General features: G+C 35.9%; 1 protein-coding gene across 1 annotated transcript in view; it reads left to right on the forward strand.

The window, feature by feature from the left end:
• The first annotated feature begins 10,333 nt into the window (after positions 1–10,333).
• LOC129748635 (protein Wnt-6) overlaps positions 10,334–23,189 on the forward strand; it is an 84,815-nt gene continuing 71,959 nt past the window's right edge. The window contains exon 1 of the mRNA XM_055743298.1: positions 10,334–11,614. Coding sequence (XP_055599273.1) covers positions 11,553–11,614 — 62 coding nt within the window. The 5' untranslated portion in view covers positions 10,334–11,552. The remainder of the gene's footprint in view (positions 11,615–23,189) is intronic.

Raw genomic sequence — 23,189 nt, forward strand, 5'->3', positions numbered from 1 at the left:
AAGTTTATTTGAACAATTTAACTGCTAGTAGTTTGATGTTATTAATTTTTCAAAGATACTCCAATTGTAGAGATGAGATGGAGGACATGAATAAAATAAATCAAAATTATTAGAAAAAAAATTATAATTCTATTCGTCAACACTGAAGACAAATAAAATTATAAAAAAAATCTATTGCAACGTTTGTTATTTTGAAAGCACTATGCGACACAGCTTTTTATGAATCGTTGGTATTATATGCACAGATTTGCAAGCCTGATTCTCAGATTGTTTGAAAATGGTTCCAGCTCCGAGAAATAAGACATTAAGGCTGCTGCTATAATTGTATGATCCTCCGGTTATTAAAGCGAAGAATTGTTAAGGCTGTCGCTTTGATTATTTGTTTCTCCGGCGAATAAGACGGGGACACTGGAAAAGCACAGATTGTTAAGGCTGATTGATTGGCTTAGGAAGCGCAGATTTTCAAGGCTACTGCTGATTGTTTGTTTTTATTTGAACTTCCGGTGGAAAAAAACGGATTGGCTTAGGAAGCGCAGATTTTTAAGGCTGTTGCTGTTTGTTAGTTTTGATTTGGTCTTCCGGTTGAAAAAGGCTGATTGCCTTATGAAGCGCTATTTTTTAGGCTACTGGTGATTGTTCCTTTTGATTTGGTCTTCTGGCTGAATTGGACGAATTGGCTTAAGAAGCGCAGATATTGAAGACTGCTGCTGATTGTTTGTTTCGATTTGGCATTCCGGTGGCAAAACAAAGGAATGGCTTAGAAAGCACAGATTAATGCTTCTGCTGCTGCTGATTGTATGTTGTGTTTTGGCCTTCCGATAGAAAAAGACGGATTGGCTTAGGAAGCGCAATTTATTTAGGCTACTGCTGTTTGCTTGTTTTGATTTGCTCTTCTGGTTGGAAAAGATGGATCGGCTTAGGAAGCGCAGATTTTTAAGACTGCTGCTGTTTGTTTGTTTTGATTTGGCATTCCGGTGGAATAACGGATTGGCTTAGGAAGCGCAGATTGTTAAAGCTGCTGCTTTTTGCTTGTTTTGATTTGGTCATCTGGTTGAAATAGATGGATTGGCTTGGGAAGCGCAGGTATTTAAAGCTCGTGCTTATTGTTTGTTTTGATTTGGCCTTCTGGTGACAAAAAACGGATTGTCTTAGGAAGCGCAGATATTAAAGGCTAATGCTGTTTGTATGTTTTGATTTGATCTTCCGGTGGAAATAGGCGAATTAATTGGCCTAGGAAGCACAGATATTTAAGCCTTATGCTGAACGTTTGTGTGATTTGGTCTTCCGGTAGAAAAAGACGAATATGCTCGGGAAGCGCAGATTGTTAAGGTTGCTGCTGATTGTTTTGAATTGGTCTTTCGTTTGTTAAAGATGGATTGGCTTAGGAATCACAGGTATTTAAGGCTCGTGCTGATTTGGCCTTCCGATGACAAAAAAAACACGGATTGGCTTAGGAAGCGCAATTTTTTAGGCTGCTGCTGTTTGTTTGTTTGATTTGACCTTCCAGTGGAAAAAGATGGATTGGCCTGGGAAGCGCAGATTGTTGAAACTGTTGCTTTATGTTTGTTTTGATTTGGTCTTCCAGTTGAAAAAGATGGATTGGCTTAGGAAGCACAGGTATTTAAGGCTGCTGCTGATTGTTTGTTTTGATTTGACCTTCCGGGTGAAAAAGACGAATTGGCTTAGGAAGCGCAGATTTTCAAGGCTGCTGCTGATTGTTTGTTTTGATTTGGCCTTCCGGTGGAAAAAAAACGGATTGGCTAAGGAAGCGCAGATTTTTAAAGCTGCTGCTGATTGTATGTATTGTTTTGACCTTCCGATAGAAAAAGGCAGATTGGCTTAGGAAGCGCAATTTTTTAGGCTGCTGCTGTTTGTTTGTTTTGATTTGGTCTTCCGGTTGAAAAAGGCAGATTAGCTATGGAAGCGCAGATGTTTAAGGCTGCTGCTGATTGTTTGTTTTGATTTGGCCTTCCGGGTGAAAAAGACGAATTGGCTTAGGAAGAGCAGATGTTTAAGGCTGCTGCTGATTGTTTGTTTTGATTTGACCTTCCGGGTGAAAAAGACGAATTGGCTTAGGAAGCGCAGATTTTCAAGGCTGCTGCTGATTGTTTGTTTTGATTTGGCCTTCCGGTGGAAAAAGACGGATTGGCTTAAGAAGCGTAGATATTTAAGACTGCTGCTGATTGTATGTTTTGATTTGGCCTTCCGGTGGAAAAAACGCATTGGCTTGGGAAGCGCCGATTTTTAAAGTTGCCGTTGCTGCTGATTTTTGGCCTTCCGATAGAAAAAGACGGATAGTTATAGGCAGAGCAGATTTTCAGAGCTTCTGCTGTTGCTGAATGTTTATTAATAAAATTTTATAGATTTGCATAACCTGAACTAAGAATGAAATGAAGAATTGAAATGCTTTTGTGTTTTAGAAAAAAAAAACCAAAATCGGAAATAAAATTTAGAATAGAGGGGAGAAAAATGTAGAGATGAGATGAAGGATATGAATAAAATAAATCAAATTTAATGTAAAAAAAAAATAATAAAATAATAGTTATATTCGGCAACACTGAAAACAAGTAATATTAAATAAATTTCTTTGGCAACACTAGCAAAACAAATAAAACTAAGTTAGTCGTTGATCTATTCTTGAGAGCGACAGACGTGTCTTAATGAATCTCTGAACTAAAATACGTGAGAATCATAAAATTGCGACACCAATCTTTTGACTATGTCGTGAAAATATTTTTTTTTTGCATGAAATGAATGTTTTATTTGTATTTTAACAACTGTTTGCAACGAAGAAAGGTCTCAAACTTTCGTAGAACTATTTTTGTACCCAAAAACTCGCAAATGCAAAAATTTAACATCACTTGTTTTCATATTATTGCAACAAAAAATATTTGTATGGGAGCTCCCCCTTTCAATTGTTGGAAAGGTGTCTTCAGAACTTTTAACTGAAAGCCATCTTTCGTTTATGAAGTTTAAGAGAAAAATTCATTCATATTTTGTATATTTTCTGAATGAGTAATAACTTCGAAACATCAATTTTTATGTAGAATGGGAAGTCCTTTGTTTATTATACTAGGTCGGGTTCAAAAATACAATTAAATGAACTTGAACTTTGCCTAAATTGTATCTCATTCTTGATAGCCTAGTCTGACAACTGCATACACACGTTCACACTTCACAGTAAATATTTGAGCAATAAAATCTCATAATCTTCACCCGTATTAAACCATCTAAATGTTACCCGCAGACGACCAATCAATTTGACAAACATGAACTTTCAATCTGAACCGGATTTGATTGTTATTAAAAAATCTAAACAAACATTAAAATTTGGTCGGTGATCGACGATAGAATCGAACGTGTTGACAGTTTCTCTCAACACCTAAGAAAAACTCATAAATCCCTCACAGATGCTTAGCTTTCCTAGAGTGACAACATTACATTACCGGCGTACGGCGCGTTTAATGGCGTTCTTGTTTTGGCGTTTCGGATGTAAGCAGATGGGTGATTGGAAAGATAAGTTTTCCGGAGCAATCCAAACCAAATAGGTACGTACTGGGCGAGAGTAGAATAAATAAAGCATCCAGTTTTCCTATCCTGGAAGCGTTGATTCATACATTTATTGCTTAGAGTACTAACCGAGTCGATCCGGGTGCAGCGATTGAATCAGTATTTTGATAGGTTAGTACGTTTGTGAGAAAAAAAAAACACCCAACCGAATGTAAGTAGGTAGGTGCAAAGAAGCTGATCGGTCATAAAGGTGAAATTAATTTGCTGAATCAAAGAAAAGTGAAAGTTTATTGCATTGCAAGATCAAACAGGTAACCACCGTCCGGGAAATGAGATTCTTTGAAGTGATTACATTGAATAAACTGGATTGGTTCGCAAGAATGTAGATTGATTTTTCCCCATTTTCCATTCCATCTATAAATCTTCGTTTATTCAAATAATTTCGTTCGTCTGGAATCAGGTTGAATTTGTGAGAAAATATTTTTTATTGCTACCATCATTTTCTAAAAATTAATTAACCGCAAACATCAAATCATCTTTATCTTAAAATTCTTCAATGGGGTGTTAATAATCACTCGAAATATTACTTTGAATAATCGACCTACGTCATGTAAAAATAATCAAATAAAGTGTTCACTTTTATGGTACCACGATTTTTTTCTGTTAGGAAATATTACATCATTTTTTAACACATAGGATTCAGAGCTGGATACAAATACATTCAACACATCTCACTCACAGGTGTTTAAACATTATTTTCCTTTCAGATTCAAGGGTTTTTTTATTTTCATAAATCTGCCAAACTATGCCAGATGTGTAAGTTTCTGGCGCCGTTTTTTTTTTTGTTTATTTATTTGTTAGCTTAGCTGTTACGCTGCAATATGTGTATATCGTCTAGCAATCGGTGTCCATGTTTGAATAAGAAACAGCTTAATGTAGTATCTTTGCACGTGTGAAAAATTTATTCAGCTTTCGTCGTTTTCATCGTTGAATAACAACAAAATTCATACAAGAACAGTAAAAGTAGGGTTGTTCTGAAAACGGTAATTTTAGGTTTCTAAAACTAAGTACGTGTGAAATTTAAGCTCAACTCAACTAATATTTAGGGTGGTTTATTATTTTCCAATAAGGTGGTCCTAAAAGCAAATAAAATAAAAACAACAAAAGCCTCATTCAGTAGAACATTTATTTTTCCCATATTGCAATGTTCGCACCATGAAAAAAATTCATTTTTGATGTTAAATTATTAATTGAAACTACTTATTAGAAAATTTGAGCATTGACGATCGATAGTGGCATAAGCAACCGTTACACCCACAAACCCGACTCTGCTCCAATAATTAACTTCCTTGAGAAAATTATTATGTCTTTTAACAACTGAAAATTTCATTTCTTAACTTATCTTACTAGACATACCTTCACATCCGGGAGCGTAAAATTTGTCAAACAGTACTAGTATTTATCTTGGAGTTTTCAATACCATATCGAGCCTAACCCTCATCCGTCCCTAAAATTTTGTATCCGTTACAGTCCCTGTAGTGTCAGTTTGATACTCCTGACTAAAACCAATATACCTTTTTGTTTTCCAACATATTTTTACATAATTCATAGCTACGGAAACCTAGTTATGTAACTAAAATATGTTTCTCAGCTACAACACTTCAGTTTACCGTTATGCAAAGTCTAAGAAAAAAATCCGAAAAAACATGCTTCGGAAAAAAGACGGTTGATCGGCAATGGAATGTTAAAAATTTCACTTCGTTTCCAAGAAAGCTAAAGTTGCACTTTTCAATCATTGCATCGTAGAAATTGTTCAAGTTACGCCAGAAAAAAATAGAAAAGAGGATTGGAAAGTTGACGAAATTTGTTACATTTAGTATTTTTAGATTTTTGTTAAATACGAAACACAGAATTTTTGACGAATTTTCAAAAGTTGCTGTTTTTACAAACTTTTTGTAAATTTGCAATCTCTCAGATTTTCTTAGACTTAAATCCAACATAACACTGGATTTTGAGTAAAATGATGCGATAGTTCAGTAATTAATTTAAATAAACTTACTAGAATTACACCACCGATTCTAGCGGTGTAATTACGTCAGCGTACCTAAAATCGCAACAATTTGTAAGATGAAAAATTAAAAATTATTATCAAATTGTAATCGAAAATTCCAACGATATTATGAATGAACATATTAACAAGCATTCGAGCTCCTCACCTTCCTGGCCTGTAGGTACTTTCCAAATGTCCGCTCTCAAATGCCTTTATTGTTAACAAGCCAGCATTTCTTCTCAAAACTAGTCTACTTTTAAGAGATAGTTATATTTTATCGCCTTCTTTATGTTTTTATATGTTGAATAGAGCTTATTGGCTATTGAGCTCACCTTCATCATTGAGAACACTCAAGTTGATTTATCTGAGCTTCCATTAAAGATTATCTCTTTGCTTTAATGAACTCTCGTACGTACTCAAAATTGCACTCTTGGACGAGATGTACTGAAACGACTTGGAACTCCTGATGCGATCATGCTGTTCTCATCATTCATTCGTTTTCATCGAACAACCTGTTTCAATGTTTGCAAATTTCAATTAAATGAATTTTAAGAAAACTCTAAACGAAGACCTCGAGATCCCATTGTAAAGTTAAAATGAACTTAAAAACCACTGCTCAAGTTGGTCCTCCCAATCAAACTATAATTCGTAAAGTGAACCATCAGGACACTCTTCATGTTGGCCCTCCCGATTCAATGTAAATTCATAAAGTGAATATTCAGACATTCTCTATGTTGGCCCTCCCAATCTAACGATAATTCGTGAAATGAACCCTCGGAACACTCTTCATGCTGGTCCTCCCGATCCAACGTAAATTTTTAAAGTGAACATTCCAAAAACTCTTCATGTTGGTCCTTCCGATCCAATGTAGATTCGTAGAGTGAACCTTCAGAACACTTTTCATGTTGGTTCTCTCAATCCAACGATAATTCTTATAATGAGCTTTCAAAACACACTTCATGTTGGTCCTCCCGATCCAACGTAAAATCGTAAAGTGAACCATCAGAACAGTTTTCATGTTGGTCTTCCCGAACCACCGTAAATTCGTAAAACCAACCTTCATGTTGTCCTCCCAAACCAACGTAAATTCGTAAAAACAACCATCAGAGCACTTTTCATGTTGGTCCTCCCGATCCAACGTAAAATCGTAAAGGGAAGCATCAGAACACTCTTTTTGAAGGTCCTTCCAATCCAACGTAAATTCGCAAAGTCAGCCATCAGAACACTCTCCATGTTGGTTCTCCCAATCCAACGATAATTCGTAAAGTGAACCTTGAGAACACTCTTCATGTTGCTCCTCCCAATCTCACGTTAATTCGTGAAGTGAACCTTCTGAATATTTTGGTCCTCCCGATCCAGCTTAAATTCGTAAAGTAACCTTCAGAACACTCTTCGTGTTAATTCTCCCTGGTAAAGTTAACCTACAGATTAATCTTCATGTTGGTCCTCCCGATTCAACGTAAATTCATAAAATGAACCATCAGAACACTTTTCATGTTGACCTACAGAGCACTCTTCATGTTGGTCCTCCCGATCCAACGTCAATTCGTAGAGTATCCTACATAACACTTTTCATGTTGATCCTCCAAATCCAACGAAAATTTGTAAAGTGAACCTTCTAAACACTCTCCTTATTGGTCCTCCAAATCTAATTAGTTTTGTTGATATTAACTTCGAGTGCGAGAAGAAACGGATGTTTTTAAAAGTGCGTTTAGAGAAGATACTGGATTTAAAAAAAAAGGCGGATGAAGAAAAAAAAATCAGCCAGTCGATAGAAAAGAATGCTTATGTGCATTTCAAGCAGGTAGAGAAGATAGCTATAAATGGAAAGAAGCGAGTTCAGAGGACCGTTTAACAATGGGTGTGTGCATTTTAAACAGCTTGAAAGCTTGAGCACTTAACATTGAATTTGTGCATTTCAAGCAAGTTGAGAGGACTGCTTGAAAGTACAAAATGCGAGATGGGAGGACAGCTTGGTGTTCAAGCGGGTTGAGAGAAAAGCTTGGAAAACAATGCAAAATAAACCACCATACGGTGGGTCAGGAAGACAGATTGTTGAGGATGATATGATATTTTCAGGTTTAAAAAAATCATTTGAAAAATTTGAGATGACAGTTTGGAAAAACTGAAATGGATTGGGAGGACAGCCTGAAAACGCATTAGCAAGCTTATGCGTTTTGATAAGAACATCATGTGAGTTGAGAGGACTGCTTGACAGTCTGAGCGTGATGACAAGAATAATAAAACGGAATTAGATGAAAGCTTCAAATAAGAAGCAACAATCAAACGAGCCAAGAGAAGAGCAAGGAAAAATGTTATTAATGAGTCTTTGGGTTTTGGAGAATTAACTTGTTGGTTAGGGGTGAACAGAGCACCGTTAAGCGGGGCACGATGGACATCCTATGCCGTTGAATCCAGCAGCAAAAGTCTACTCAACTGACGATTTACCCTAGTGGTAAAGTTAGGGAGAGTTAATTTGAAGGATTTTTTTTCGATTCTGGGTCGGTGTGAGATGTTTTTTTTAAATTAATTCACATGATCGATTGTTTTGCTTGTTGTGCTATATGGCGAATTGCATGGTCCGCCAAGTAAAACACCTGAATCATAATGTTTGACTACCCTGTCCTGTTTAAGTGTGTGTACATTTGATGGGTGATGTGACTCGCCGATCATAAGTGAAAAATGAAACAAAAATTGAATTGTCTAAGATTTGAACTCCAGTTCTGTGCGTTATCCCTCGTAATCTTACCACTATGCCAACTTATCAGCTGAAATACGCCAAACTATAGCTCCTAAGTTGCTATTGAGTTGAGATAATCTGATGAACAATATTTCTCCATTACACTCGGTTCATAGCAATCGTTCTCCAACTTCTCGGGTATCCATCATTCGCCAGATCACGCTCCACTTGCTCTAATCACCTCTCTTTTTGCGCCCTTGCTCATCTTGTTCCTACCAGATTGGCAGCGAACATCTTTTTTGAAGGACAATTGTTCGGCATTCTCACATCATGTCCTTCCCAGCGTATCCGGCCTGCCTTCACCACTTTCTGGATACTAGGTTCGCCGAAGAATCGTGAGTTCGTGGTTCATCCTTCGCCTCCACATTCCGTTCTCCAGCATGCCGCTATAGATGGCTCTTAACTCCACGTCTTGTGTCCCTAGAGGACAACCGGTCTAATGAGCGTCATATACAGGTTACTCATTGTGCGAGGACTAAGTCTTCTCGAACGCAGTTGCTTGTGGAGTCCATAGTAGGCACGTTTTCCGCTGATAATTCGCCTCCGGATCTCACGGCTGGTGTCATTGTCTGCGGTCACCAGTGAGCCGAGATAGACAAAGTCATCGACTATCTCCAGCTCGTTGCCGTAGATCGTGACCTTGTTTTTACTGGACAAGCGGGTTTGGTCGGTTTCGGATCCGCCGGCCAGCATATACTTCGTCTTGGACGTATTAATCATTAACCTTATCCTTCCTGTTGAGTTGACTTCAAATTTCGCCCAAATGCTTATTTACGCATGGATCGTTTATTTTTGAAAACATGTTTAAAAACGAACACAAACACATACAGGATCTCAATGAAACTTGATGTTTCCTCGAAGAGATTCCTTTTTCTTAACTCTAAGTGTACATCTTTCGAGGATATGGTGGCTAGCAACTTACAAATGCTACCACCTACAACCCACAGAAAGTGTACTATGTATGCCATGACCGCCATTCGATCTCATGCCCGCTGGCTTAGAAGACTTGAAGGCTATCCTCTACGCCACGGGCTGCGGCGTATTCCACCCCAGGGGATTGGAGGAGGAATTCTCATTTCACCCCTGCAATGACTGATTTTCAGCTTTAGACACACACGTTATTGCCCATCTACTATTTTGATTTCAGCCTAGATAGGAATTAAAGTTTTAAATGTCTCAACATAAAACTATACTGCATCTCACATATTATGGCTGTTTTGTTTGCCAAAATTCGCCTCCTCTTTAGTTGTCCATCCTTATTTCCCCAACGTTTATTTTTACCTGTAAATGACTAAAATATTCATAAAACGATCAAGTCATAAACAGCAAAATGCTTAAGTGAAGGTAAAAATATTTTGATTTTAATAATGCAAATTCACATGTGTTTATAACTTTTGTATAATAATCTTTGAAAGTTTCAAAAATTTGGTTGTTGCTAAGATTACTATTACTTGACCCAACATTCATTGTAAGTATTTTTGTAATAAACAATATTATGAAAAAGCTCAATTCCAAAATCCGCACCGCCAAACGAAGATGCTTATTTTCAATCATTAAATGACTACTAAATCAACTAGTAAAATATAGCACCCTAATTCGAGGCAACCGATTTGGCAATTCGATTTGGAAAGCTTGTATGGATCTCCATATTGACGCAGATGCGCTTTGTCGAGGTGTTTGAAAATTCACCACCTGCGCACAGCCAACGACGACGTTTCCGCGCCTCCAAACGCAAATCAGAGGGTACGGAACCCACCATTTCTGTCTTGTCCCGGGACGGCCCAGAAGCCGTCGGATAATGTAGTGTAGGAAACGCCGTGGTTGCAAAAAAAAACCTTTTGCAACCCCACAGATGAAGCCTGAAAAATCTGCCCGCGCGTCTGGCTGCTACAGAAAGCCAAATTCGGTCGGCCATATCGTATGGATGAGATGGTAGGTGGATGAGAAGTTTTCGTTCTCGAGAAGCGGCGGCGCGTTAAACTCGAAAAAGACGACGGGCCGGATGGTTTGGTTTTGGTCGATCGTTCGGCGGCCGGCGCGAGATTGTGTGTGTTTCTGAATTTCCTGGCGCTGCTGCTGCTGCTGGCTGTTGTTGAGCTGAGAGACGCGCGCGCACGCCGAATGAAAATAAGCCGCATCGCGGTCTCTGGCAGATAAAATCCGAGAAGATAATTAGTATTTAGTTCGGGAAGTGTGCTCGGCCGGGTTGGCCAAATGAAAGAAATCGTGCCGTGTTCCGGGATCCCGGTGTGCCGGATTTGCAACCCAGTAAATAAGTGACCTACGCCTAGGCGTGAAAGTTTTTCCGCCTCGCGCGAATCGGTGGCGTTGAACGAGGTCAAGTGAAATCTGCGCGCGGAATCGTCGCGGTGGTCTTTCTTCATCGATCGCAAGTGGAGGTCTTCATCGGAAGTCCCTTCCCTGGGACACTGGCAAAGAACGAGGCGGACAGAAAATCTGCTGGCACGCAAGTGTCCGAAATCCTGGATTCAGACAGCCAAAAATTAATGTCTTCCTTTTCACCGAAAATGACTTTCAAAGTGAATAATTATTCCTGGACAACGTCCAAGTGCTGCGCCGATCTGTGGCGGTGGGCCACAATCATAATTAAGGTCAACGGCTGCCGGGTGAACCGGGTAGGACCCTCTCATTGAACGGTTGGGGCCCGATTTCTGAGACCCCAGAGCCGATACACAAAACAGGCATCAGGAGCTGTGCGTGTGATATCCGCCCCAGGGCTTTTCGGACTTCGCCTCATAATTGATGACTTAAAAGCAAGTGACGCTTCCAAAGCCACAGCCATGAGCATAATACTTACACGTACCCCGTAATGATATCGAAAGACGGCAGAAGAAAAAAGAACCAAACGTATCACGACTTAATTAAAATTCAATAAAAATCAAAAGAAAAGTGCACCAAGTGAAAACTCCCAAGTGACCCAGTCCAACTGCAGTGCAAGTGCTCGTGAAAGTGATCTGCCCCAACTTTCCTTCCCTCCATCTCCGGTTTTGTACTCGTTCATCCTGTTCCGGGTGGCCATCACGCCGAGATTCAACACAATCCTCCTCAACCCCCCTCATTCAAGGGCCCACCACGACTTAGCCGATATTTTCCTTTATCGACCAGCTCGCTAATTGACAACATAATAAAGCGCCGGAGTGGCAAACAGCCGGGGGCTATCGCTTTGCGTTTTTCGAAAAACAAATACGACAACGACTTCCGCCCCCCGATAAGTTCGATCAAAATTGCAACATGCGTATTGTGCTGGTTTCCATTTATCTGATATTGATTATGCCCATTACTGGATCTTGGTGGTGAGTACGATGAACACAATTTAAGTTTGTTTTTTTTTTTTATGTGTAAGATCATTGATGTTACTTAACTGTTTGTTGTCTTATTTGATCCACGAGCAAAACATGATCTGGAGTAATCTTTGATGGTACTAAAGAGCTGTTCTTTTTTGTAGAGATATTTTCGAATTATTTGAGTTTGAATCTGAATGTAGTTCAATAGAGTGACGGCAATTGACAATATTCCAAAACATTGAATCAACACTACCCTAATCGAGTGGATATATTTTACGATAATGCAAAGGTGAATTGTTATAATAACCTGTATTATCTACATCTCAAACCTTTTTCTAGGCATTTGAACAACTTCTTTCTCAAATCTACCTTTTTAAAACACATTTTTCGAATTCATTCGTTATTGAACTATGAATACTTTATCTCAAAAATTTCCATCATATCCAAATGACTAATAATCAAACAAATTAATCTTATGGGAGGCAGATTTTCGATATTGTCTTGTGAAAAAACACTTCAATTAGATATTTGAGGTGAGGGTTTTTTTTTAGATTTTTGAGCTCCTCTGTCGACAAGCGTGGACATTTGGAAAATCCCTTCCCCCTTCTTGGATGTTCACGTCCCCGTCCAGATTCGAAACCTAGTTTTTTTTTCTTAATCTACAGTCTAAATTCCTGTAAGAAAACATTTCATTTTTACTTTTTACTATCGGAGTGATTGACTTTGAAAAACTGATGAACATTTACTGATATATTTTTTTTCTAATTTATAAATAAACATATTCATATATTGCCACCAAGTGGTATCTTATTGCTTTTTAGTGCTCTCTCAACAGAGGAAGGAGATGACACATGTTCCCTGAGTTGCATGATTTTTCAACCATATCTTAATTTCAGAATTTAAGTCTAATATAGTTCAAACTGAAAAGTAGATAAAATAGGAATGCTGCTTCAGTTTGTTTAAGATATATGAACAAAAATTTAAAGCTCAAGTGGACATTATTGTGTATTAGAATAGAAATTTAAAATTTAATGTAGCTTCAAAAGTAATAAAAACGTTTGAATATTTGTTCACATTTCGTAAATATTTATGAGGTAAGCGTTCCCACGTGGACATAATCCAAACCCATCACCGTAGCCGTAGGTAGAACGGCCTCATGAGAGGGCGTGGGGGGTGGTATAAAAAAACATATCTATCTATCTTAAGTTTGCCAGAATTTTTTCAGCAAGTATCCGGGCCGGACAAACCGGGCAATTTTTATATTAAAACCTGGCAAAATCAGGGCATTCGATCAGGGCAAATTGACGACCAAAAATCCGTGCAATATCCGGGCAAATTTTTTTCAAAATTCGGAAATTCCTCAATAAAAATCAAGAAAAAAAAATTAAAAAAATATTTTTTCATCAAAACTTATCGATAGATTTTGAACCATATTTTAAGCTTTCAAAAAACCTTTCATGGTTATTTTTATAAAACTTGCTCAAAAAATTTCGTTTTGGAGTCGTTTTTCGGTTGAATTTGCCAAATAAGTGAATAAATCCGGGCATTCTTCAATGAAATCCGGGCAACCGGGCCGGGCCGGACTGTTCTTAAATTTAGTATTAAATATCCGGGCAAACCCGGATAAAACCGGGCAATCTGGCAACCTTAATCTATCTATATAAATAAAAATGAATGTTTGTATGTCTGTCTGTCTGTTCCTTATAGACTCGAAAACTCGAAACCAACCAGAGTGAAACTTGGTATATGACAACGGGGCCTGTATAATCCATATAAAAAGTGATAGAACTCAAACAATTTTAAAACTACATTGATCAAATTTGACCCAGATCTAAGTTTCAAAGTAATAAGATGAATTAAAATATTATGAGGCGTTTTCTGTTTTTGAGAGAATCCATACAAAATCAGCTATCATCTAAATCTTTATATAAAAATGAATGTTTGTCCGTTTGTCTGATTAGAAATCAACTGATCCGATCAATGTGAAAATTGGTAGATGAACGTTTGTGGGGTCGGAGATGGTTTCTATAATACTTTCAAACCACTCCGACTTCATGGAGAGGCTCCAAAACTCAATTATCATAAAATTTGGTCCAAACCATAGAATTTATAAGCACTTTCCATGAAATCTTCTATAAATTTATACATCATGAATGATTTATTGTATTTTTGGGCAAGTTTTAACTTATTCAGATGTTAAGATGTTTTATTGAAACCCTCTGCCATTGTTAAAATGGGAGGAGGGTCCTGTAATAAATCCATATAAAATGTAACGGAACTTAAGAATTTTCAAACCGTTTTGATTAAATTTTAAACACATCTTAATTGAAACATTACAAATGATGATAATAAATAGTACAAGGCATTTACCGTTTTTGTAAAGTGGAGCTTTCATATAAAATAACCAAACATTCGACAAAACTGGAATAATTTACTAGAAATTATCATTGATAATTATGAGATGATCGATTGAACTGGCAAGTTTTGGTGAAATAAGATAACTCATTCAATTAGAAGATTCCTCACATTTTTTTCACATCTTTTTTCAAAGTAAATAAATGTTGCTAAAAATCATCAAGAATAATTTATATGTATTTTTCATAAAACTTGGTTCATTGTCCAGAATTGATTTAATAGAAGATTCTCTGCATTAACAAAATAACTTTACTTTCAAAAAGGGGGATGGAGAAAGTTTTGATATATTAAATGTGATAATTTTTTTGAATTTTGAACATGAAATATTACACCAATTAAATCACTTCCAAGTAATTTTGTAATTTAAAAAAATGTTTTTAAATGAAATTTCTCATTAAAAGATGATTTTTGAGTTGGAACCTATCCATTTAAAAAAAAAAAGTCACAGCTCAAAATGATCCTGTATTTTTACGAATATTCATTTAAAAAACCAAAACTACACTGAATGCGTCAACTTTAAAATGTTTTTTTATATTGAAGGTTATTTAAAGTTTTTAATTTTCTGAAAAAACTGCAAATAGGTGAAACTTTTCCAAAAACAAGCGAAGTCACTGAAGTTCAAATTAATCAATCAAATTATCCCGATACTGAAATTTTTTAACAAGAATTTTATAGTCCCAAAGTTTTAAGAATTCAAATCGGTTAAAAATCTGTGAATAAATGATCTATGATCATTTAAATAAGATGCGAAAATCCATTTATAAGGGAAATGCCATATTCGTTCCTTTCGTGAAAGTTCATTAAAAGTCATGAATTGGCTTGAGAATGAAAAGAACTGGGTCAGCCAGTTACTTATAGTTTTTATTTCTTATTAATTAATAAGTGATTTTATATTAATAGTTTTCTGGATTAATGAAAACTTTTGAAAATACATCCTGAAATGCATATATGTGTATATGGAATCCCTTAGTAAAAAATTAGGAAATTTACTTCCATCGATGGTTTAAATCTTGCTCTTAAAGCTGATCAATTTAACTTATTTGATTTGAACTTGCAATAAGTTTTTATGATAATGCCGTTAATTTCTATAAAAAAAAACCCTTTTCTGTGCTCAAATCAAATAAGCAAAATCTATCGAACTCTTCAAAGAATTCATAGATCTTTACTAGGATCGAAAATAAATCGAATTTTCAACAGTAAAATTAATGTATTGAAATTTTGATATCTCGATCCAAATTCAACATTTTAGTTAGAAACTTGACTCTTGGCAACACGGCAATATTAATTTAGTTTAAATAATTCATGAAAAAATGAACTCCTTGAATTTCTTTTTTCGAGAAAATTATCTACATACATGCTTCTTTATCCGCAAATATTTTTTATTAAAAATAATTCCATAATAAGAGTTCTGCAGATGTTTTTTTCCTTAAGCGTCAGTTTTGACCATGGTTTCAAATTCGAAATTTTGAAATAGAAATAACAATCAAAATTCCTAATCTGCGATCCCGTGCCATTTGAATTCCTCAACGGTGTAGTTATCTTGATCATTGCAGCTTATTTATGAATGGAATCTGGATTCTGAATAGTTATTCAGTATCTGCAAAATTCAGTTTTGGATCTGTTTACGAGTTTCAATACCGTTTCAGAAATGAACAAGAAAAAAAAACGATTCCTGAAATTATATTCCAGGTCGGAACTTCAATATGTTAAAAAAAATCGCCACGACCACGAATCAAACTCCAGTCCTCTGAGTTACCTCTCCGACACTTTACCTCTAGGTTAAATTTAGGCTTACCAGATACTTTCAGAAAAAAGCGGGACATTTCACAAAAAAGCGGGACACAGCCGAAAAAAGCGGGACATTTAGGAAACTCATAAAAAATGCTTTATTGTAAAGCCTAACTTAAACGTATACCATCTGTCAAAGTTATCTATAAGAATATCTATAGAAAGTACACTAAGGTTTTTCTGTACTCGTATTGATTTTGCTCAGTTTTTATTAAATGACTTCTGTTTACACGGTTTTTTGCATGTTTTACATGTTTTTCAAGGGTAAATATTTCGAGTCTTGCATTTAAATGGCGAATTTTATATCGCGAAAAAAAACCTTCGCGTAGTTACAAATATATGTATTTCAAATTTGTTTTAAAAATTTCTAAAACTCAAGAAAACATTCATCATTGTATACTTCGGACACTTGAGTCGAAAAAGGTTATCTAAGATTAAAAAGTAATTTAACTTAGATTCTGTCGAAAAATTTAAATCTTTAATCATTTGCAACCAACTTAAACAATATTTATTTATATCAACGTTATTTTCATTGCATCGGTTGACATGCTCCAAGCGCTTAACTGAATCAGAATCTTATTGTTACTTTAGAGTTGTTCAGAATAGTCTTACTACGGAAAATGCTGCTTTTTTTTTAAAAAAAAAAGACGTTTTTGAAAGGTTTTCTGTGTTGAACCAATGAATTGAAATTGAGGCTAAAGTTTGATTCTTTCCAGTTTATTTCAGTAAACTTTGTAAAAGTTTTCCAAGAAAAAAGCGGGACATTTTGGGAGAAAAGCGGGACAACGGGACATTCAACAAAAAAGCGGGACATGTCCCGCTTTTGCGGGACGAATGGCAACCCTAGGTTAAATCGTCAGATGAAGCTGTAGCCCTATAAATGAGTTGACTTCATCGGGTTGAATTTGCTATTGGCTTCTACGGCAGAAATGCTCATCGTGCCCCGAATAAATGTGCTCTTACTGCCTCAGGAGGGGATTCTCATTATGCCCCTACAGTGAGCGATTTACAATTTTCGACAAATAATTTAAAAATTTGCTTATAACCGATTTGACCTTCTTTTTGAACTTTCAGTCAGATAGACTTCTTTAGTATCTGAACACGAAATAGTGCTGTAACTCACATATTTTTTTTATATGGTTAAATAAGTGCCCTCCTTAAGGTGGCCATTATGTCCTTATCCACCTTACTTTTTAAAAAGGCTTCAAAACCGCTACCCTGCTAACTTATTAGTCAAACCGAATCTCCTGAACAACTTGTGACATTCTATGAAACCTTGGCAACAACATAAAAAAAAATCAAGTATGTCTCAAACTTGCCTCCCACGACTTCAATACACTCTTTCAGTCAGTTACAAATGCCTTCGACGATGTTCGTTGGCACTGCTTTCGTAAATGACGTTACAAACCTATGGCTGTGCCGTTTTTGGGTCATCTCCGGCAGCTCATTTTGAAGCTGAGAATTTGGAAATATTTTTTAGGTATAGACCTGTGAGTTTGAAAGACGAGTATTCTTGACCCTAAAAGTCCCAAAAGCGAAAAAAAACTACTTTTTACAGATGACAATGGTCGGTTTTTCGGAATTCGTCTAGCTCTAAGCCTGAAACCTGAAACTATGAATCCATTTGAACCTTACTTGTTCATTGTGCATGGCTTTAGTACGTCACGGAGGATTCAGTGTTCATTGGCTAGAAGCATTGATCTTGAAGTTACACTCAAAGAACCCCAAAGGGTTCCATCCAGTGTCACACGTTTGGTATTTTTCATGAAAAAGGCCGAAACATTTTTTGAAGACTTTTTTTGCTGTATTTTTTACTGACTCTCCTTGAGTAGATGGTGATAGTGAAGTGGCTTCGTTGTAAAAATTTAGGGGTTGGCAAAGAAAATCCTGTTTAGAGTTTAAGTACCAAGCATTGTCGAATAAATGTTGCACCTTCTGACAAACATGTATGAAGTCTAAGGAGGTTTTTTGAGCAAGTCTTGTATTTTTTTCACTCCAATCTGGTTGCCAAGATTCTGAAGAAGGTATTAGTTGTTTGGTTTATTCGTTTTACTACTATATAAAAAAAAGTTGTGAGTATTTCCAAAAAGTACGGGCACTTTTTAGTCTGAAGGTTTACTTTGGACATTCTCGTTTCGTTAACATGATGGAAACGATTTACTATGTAATTTTGCTATGTCAAATCTTATGAAAAATCACCCGAAAATACTTGGAGTTGCGTCATATGAAAAATAGAAAAGCCTTCATTACAATAAATCATACAATCCAAATGTGTATCAAAATTTAAGAAATCACTTGCAAATTGTTATACTTATGCCATATTCACACCTTTATTTGTGATCCAAATTATGGAAATCGCTGAAAAATTGTTCCAGCTTTGCCATATTTTCATTGATTTCGTTTACAATTTCAGAAGAAGAATGAAAAAGAATTAAAGGTTTATAAACCTGTTGTTTATGTTTAACTTGCTTTTTTATGAAAAGAGACTGGGCAAAAATCTACTCCCATAGAAGAGGTTGCAAAAATCCAATGCCTATTTAGCAAATCTCTGTACCAAAACTGTCCTCCAAAGCAATAGGATGTAGTTTACGAAATACATTCAAGCGAACATGAAAAACATTTAATCGGATTTCCTTCCTATTGCATTATTTATCTCAAAAAAAAATATCAGTGACTCGAGCTTACAGCTCATCTTGGTTGGTAGTTTTTTGCTGTCTGTTGGAAACAAAGAATATTTTTTTATAATGCTACATACACATACAACGTTCGAAACATAATTCCACATAATTGGCTGATTGTTTCCATCTTGCTTTGTCTTGTTTTGGAATATGGGATATATTTTATTTGGTTCCTTCCAGATATAATGCTATGCGGTTGTGCTGGGAGCTCGATGCCAGCGATGAAAGAGCTTGTTAGTGCCAGTCCGGCTTAGAATCTTATGCCGATAATTCCACCTCCAAGGAACTTTATTGTTCGAGTAGATTTTGATTTGTGGGTGTATGAAACTTGGTTTCTGGTTTACACGGGTGGGCCAGTTACGGTTCGGATGATCTTGACAAAACAAAAAAAAACCAGAAATATCATGATCTTATTTACAATCAATTCTGTTGTATTGTGAGCCTACTTGGTTGAATGGTTCAACTGAATCAAAGCCTTCGAAAGATTCCTTTTAATTCAACCACGGTAAATGAAAAGTTCAGATACCGGTATTTCGATAGCAACTCACTGAAGAAGATCGTAATTTGCTATCGAAATAGCGGTATCTGAACTTTTCATTTACCGTGGTTGAATTAAAAGGAATCTTTCGATTGCTTTGATCCAGCCGTATTTTACATTGATTTTGTGTGCTAAATCCACCAGCACATCGAAAGAGTACTATGTATGCCGTGATAGAAATTCGATCTCATGACCTCTGACTTAGAAGACTTGAACGATACCATCTAGGCCGCGGGAGCGAGTTTTGGTTCCAATGACAAAAAATGCTATCATGGTCTTATTTAGGTAATCTTCTAGATCAGTGGTTTTAAAAGTGGTCCCAACCGCCCCCTTGGGGCGTTGAAAGCTTCTAGGGGGCGGTGAGTTCTACTTTGAAATTTGGGAGGCGTTGGAAGGGCTGAAGGGGTCGATTGGGTCCTTTTTAAATTTACATTTTCACAAATTACGGAACAGCGTAGAATTGAAATGATAACGAGTACGTTAAATGCTCAACAACGAAACGGCTTTGAAGAACTTAAGAAACCAAATTATAAACGGGTTGAGGACAAATATCTGTAGATTCACAGAGTTGTTAAGCAAGTTTTTGTGTCTGTAAGTCACAATCACAGACAGGTATTTTTTTTCGTATATTTACGATCTATTTATTGATTTGATTTTGTAAGTTTATTTTGGGTTGAACTAAGAAGCAAAAACTTTGGATGACAATGTGTTCTAGGACATATCAATTTGATTAATTCTAATGTTTATACAATACCTGAAAGTATTAAAATGTGTATTCTTAAAAAAAATTGACAAAAAATCTTTCGAATGGAATCTGTTATGAAAGGCGTCGCTGATATGGTTAAAGATTTTTAAAATAAAAGAGGAGAATGCTAACAACTCAAAGGATCTTTTTTAGTTGCTGCTTTTGATTTGCTGATCGTCGATTCAATCGAAAAATAAATAAAATACGGCAATTTTTATGATTAAACATCAACATTTATTCGATTTTCCCTAATTTTTGGGAATTACGTTTTTGGAACCTTTGTTAAATTTTTAGACCCGTGAAAGAAATGGTATTCAAATTAATTCTAAAATTGTCATAAATAAAAGTTGAAATTTATTTGATCGAGAAATGAAACTATTGAAATACTTCTTACATGCAATTTCACCAAATCATCAGTTAACATTTTGTGAAAAATAAAAGGCAAATTAAATTAGTAAAAAATACTGTTTACCAAAATTGTGAAAGGTGATATGATTTTAGATTTTTTTTTTTGTTTTAAAATTAAAGTATTTGTCCTGATTTTTTTTATTTCAGTCTTGATGTTCGATCCAATTATTAATTTATTTTGTGTTTTACAAATCCAATTACAATTGATGGATATGCGTTTTATGTGAAAATTATATTATATGTGAAAAAAAAATTTAATTGGTTTTTCGATTTTAAATCGCATTTAAGGCTTCCAAAAAACCTATTACGATTATTTAAAAAAAACTTGCTAATAAAGTATCAATTTGGAGGTATAAAGAAAAAAAAATTTGTAAAACAATTAGTTTTAATGTTTGATTTGCCATGTAAAATCAATAAATCTGGGTGGAATCCGGGCATTTTTCATTGAAATCTGGGCAGCCAAGCCGGGTCGGACTGTCCCCAAATTGTGTATTAAATACCCAGGCAAACCCGGATAAAACCGGGCAAAAAAAAATTGTTGTTTTTAATTTATACTGATTTACTTTTTTTTTATTGAGAATAGCAATTATTGATCCAGTGAAATAGTACCATTTTATATCGAAAACCCCATCTGAACAGGTTTGAAGCCGTTACTTTGATATTTATTAAAGTTATGTTAAAATCAATTTAAAAAAATATAATTTTAGAAAATTCTTAATTTATTTTAATGCGGTTCATTGTTCTTTTGGCGAAGGAAGATGTTCGTGATTAAATGAAATTAATTTTTCTTTGAAATTTCATGTCTGAAAAAATAGCAGCAACTTTGCAATCGCTTATTAAAAAAAATGCAATTTTCTGTTTTTTTTCTTCGATATCTTGCACAAACATTAGAATATTGTAATGAAAAAAGACACCGGTAATTTTCTTCAATCTCTTGATTTGTTTGAAAATATAGAACTTATATAAATAATCACGTGTTTTCAAGTTATTTGGATTTTAACTAATGATGTTTTAAAACAACACTATGTATTAAAGAGTTGAGTGTTATAGCAAAGCTTTTGTATCAAATCCTTAGAATTATTCTGTAGATTCAAATAATGATTTTCACAGAAAGAATTAAATATCTCAAATCGAGATTCTCAATGATTTCTTATGAAGTTTGTCATCCCATTAGAACTTGTAAAAGTCATATTTATCAAGGTTGATTAAGATTTTTCGCAGGAGTATTCTAGTTTCTTAATGAGATTGCCCTAATGAAAAGCTCATCATCAACTTTTAATTATCGAATCGTGGCCCCCGGCAATTCACTCAGCAAGCAGCAGCAGTAATCACATAGACATATGAGTGACAACCTGCGATATGATGTGATAGCAGCTTAAATACCATATCTTGGAGGCCAGGGCCCATACAATTCTGCCAGTCAGTCAGTCAGCGAGCCAGTGTGGTGGCCCTTGGTGTATAACAAATGACGACAAAGGTGATAAAGATCGAGACAAGAGTAGACATTACAACCCCTCCATTAAGCAAATAAGCTTCACAAGATATTCATTAAGCTTAACCAGAGCTGCTGCTGTTCTCAGACGAATGTCGACGACATTTATCAACGGGTGCACACAAACATACATATATGTAAGGGAACTTCCGATCAACCTTGCGAATTGCGGCATAGCATAGCATGAGTCTTAAATATAGTTCATTTCAAAAATTTCATTTCAAACCCAAATTTACTCATATGAAAAATCTTTTTAGTAGGTTTTTTTTAAAAGCTCTAGCGGAAGATTTCTCTGATCTATCGAAAAAATGCTCAAACCACTCAACCAGCGTCGCTTCCCAAAATCCAACCAACCTCGGCGTTCTTATCAAAAACGTCATCGTCCATGATATAACAACGACGCTAAGTGCTCTCGTCTCCATGAATCGTTGCTGGAAGCTGTTGGGTTGGTGTAATATTTATAATCATGCCTTATAGAAGCGCAGCTGCAATTAAGGATGTGCATTTAATGACTGCCACTGGGCCATATGTCTTTCGGCCTCTTCTAGCTACTGAGTACCTACGGGCTGATGAGAGAGCAAGAAAAAAAAAGTTCTTTACAACCGTGCATTTAGCAGGTTGGCAAATCCGAGTCCTCAAGGGTCGATCAATGGCAGCGAACCACCTCAAACCGGCGGCAGAGACGGACAGAACGAACAACCGAGCGCTTGGTCAATGAATTAATGCACTCAACGAACGTTCTGCTTCTGATTTCGCGTCTATTGGTGTATAATGGGGCTTAATGCAATTTTCCCCTCCATGAAACGGTTAATTATGAAATTATTGAGATAAAGTGTTGAATTTATTGGTTTCGTGGGAGCAATGATACGGATCGTATCATTAAATTCTTAGCCAATTATCTTGATCCATGACCGAAGCACTTGTTGAGTGTACTTGTGCTTGTGGAGTCGAGTTTCTTCAGGAAATTAATCATTTTAGTTTAAGCAAATCTTTAACTTTATTTTAAAATGAAGCTTCTGTTTCATGTTTTAACATTTTAGACTTTGGAGAGATAGCATGATATATGCGCCTACTAAGAAGAATGATTAGGAATTATTCAAATGTTACGTATTGGGTTTAGAAGGGATATGGTATAACAGCTTGTTACGCTTTGTGGATTTTGGTTAGAAAATCTTATACGAATGTGTTACGGAGGGGAGGCACTTCATACTGATATTTCGACAAAGGGATAAATATAGGCATCTTTCTTTCTAATATATAAAGATGAGTTGGACTGTAAATGTTTGTTTGTTTGTTTGTATGCACCTTATACAAATCCATACCGCTTGACCGATCGGCTTGAAATTCGGTACAGAGATGTAGTTGGACCAGGGTAAGGTTTTTGTAATAGTTTTGAGCCCCTCCCACCTAGGGAAAGGGACCTTCCCATACAACTTTCGTTTTTATTCCCACAAACCAAAAGTCATGGCACCCATTTTGTTAAACGACCTTTTCCCCTTGGCGGGTTATTTTCACTATCA

This window comes from Uranotaenia lowii, chromosome 2, assembly GCF_029784155.1.
Source record: "Uranotaenia lowii strain MFRU-FL chromosome 2, ASM2978415v1, whole genome shotgun sequence".
Classification (NCBI taxonomy): domain Eukaryota; kingdom Metazoa; phylum Arthropoda; class Insecta; order Diptera; family Culicidae; genus Uranotaenia; species Uranotaenia lowii.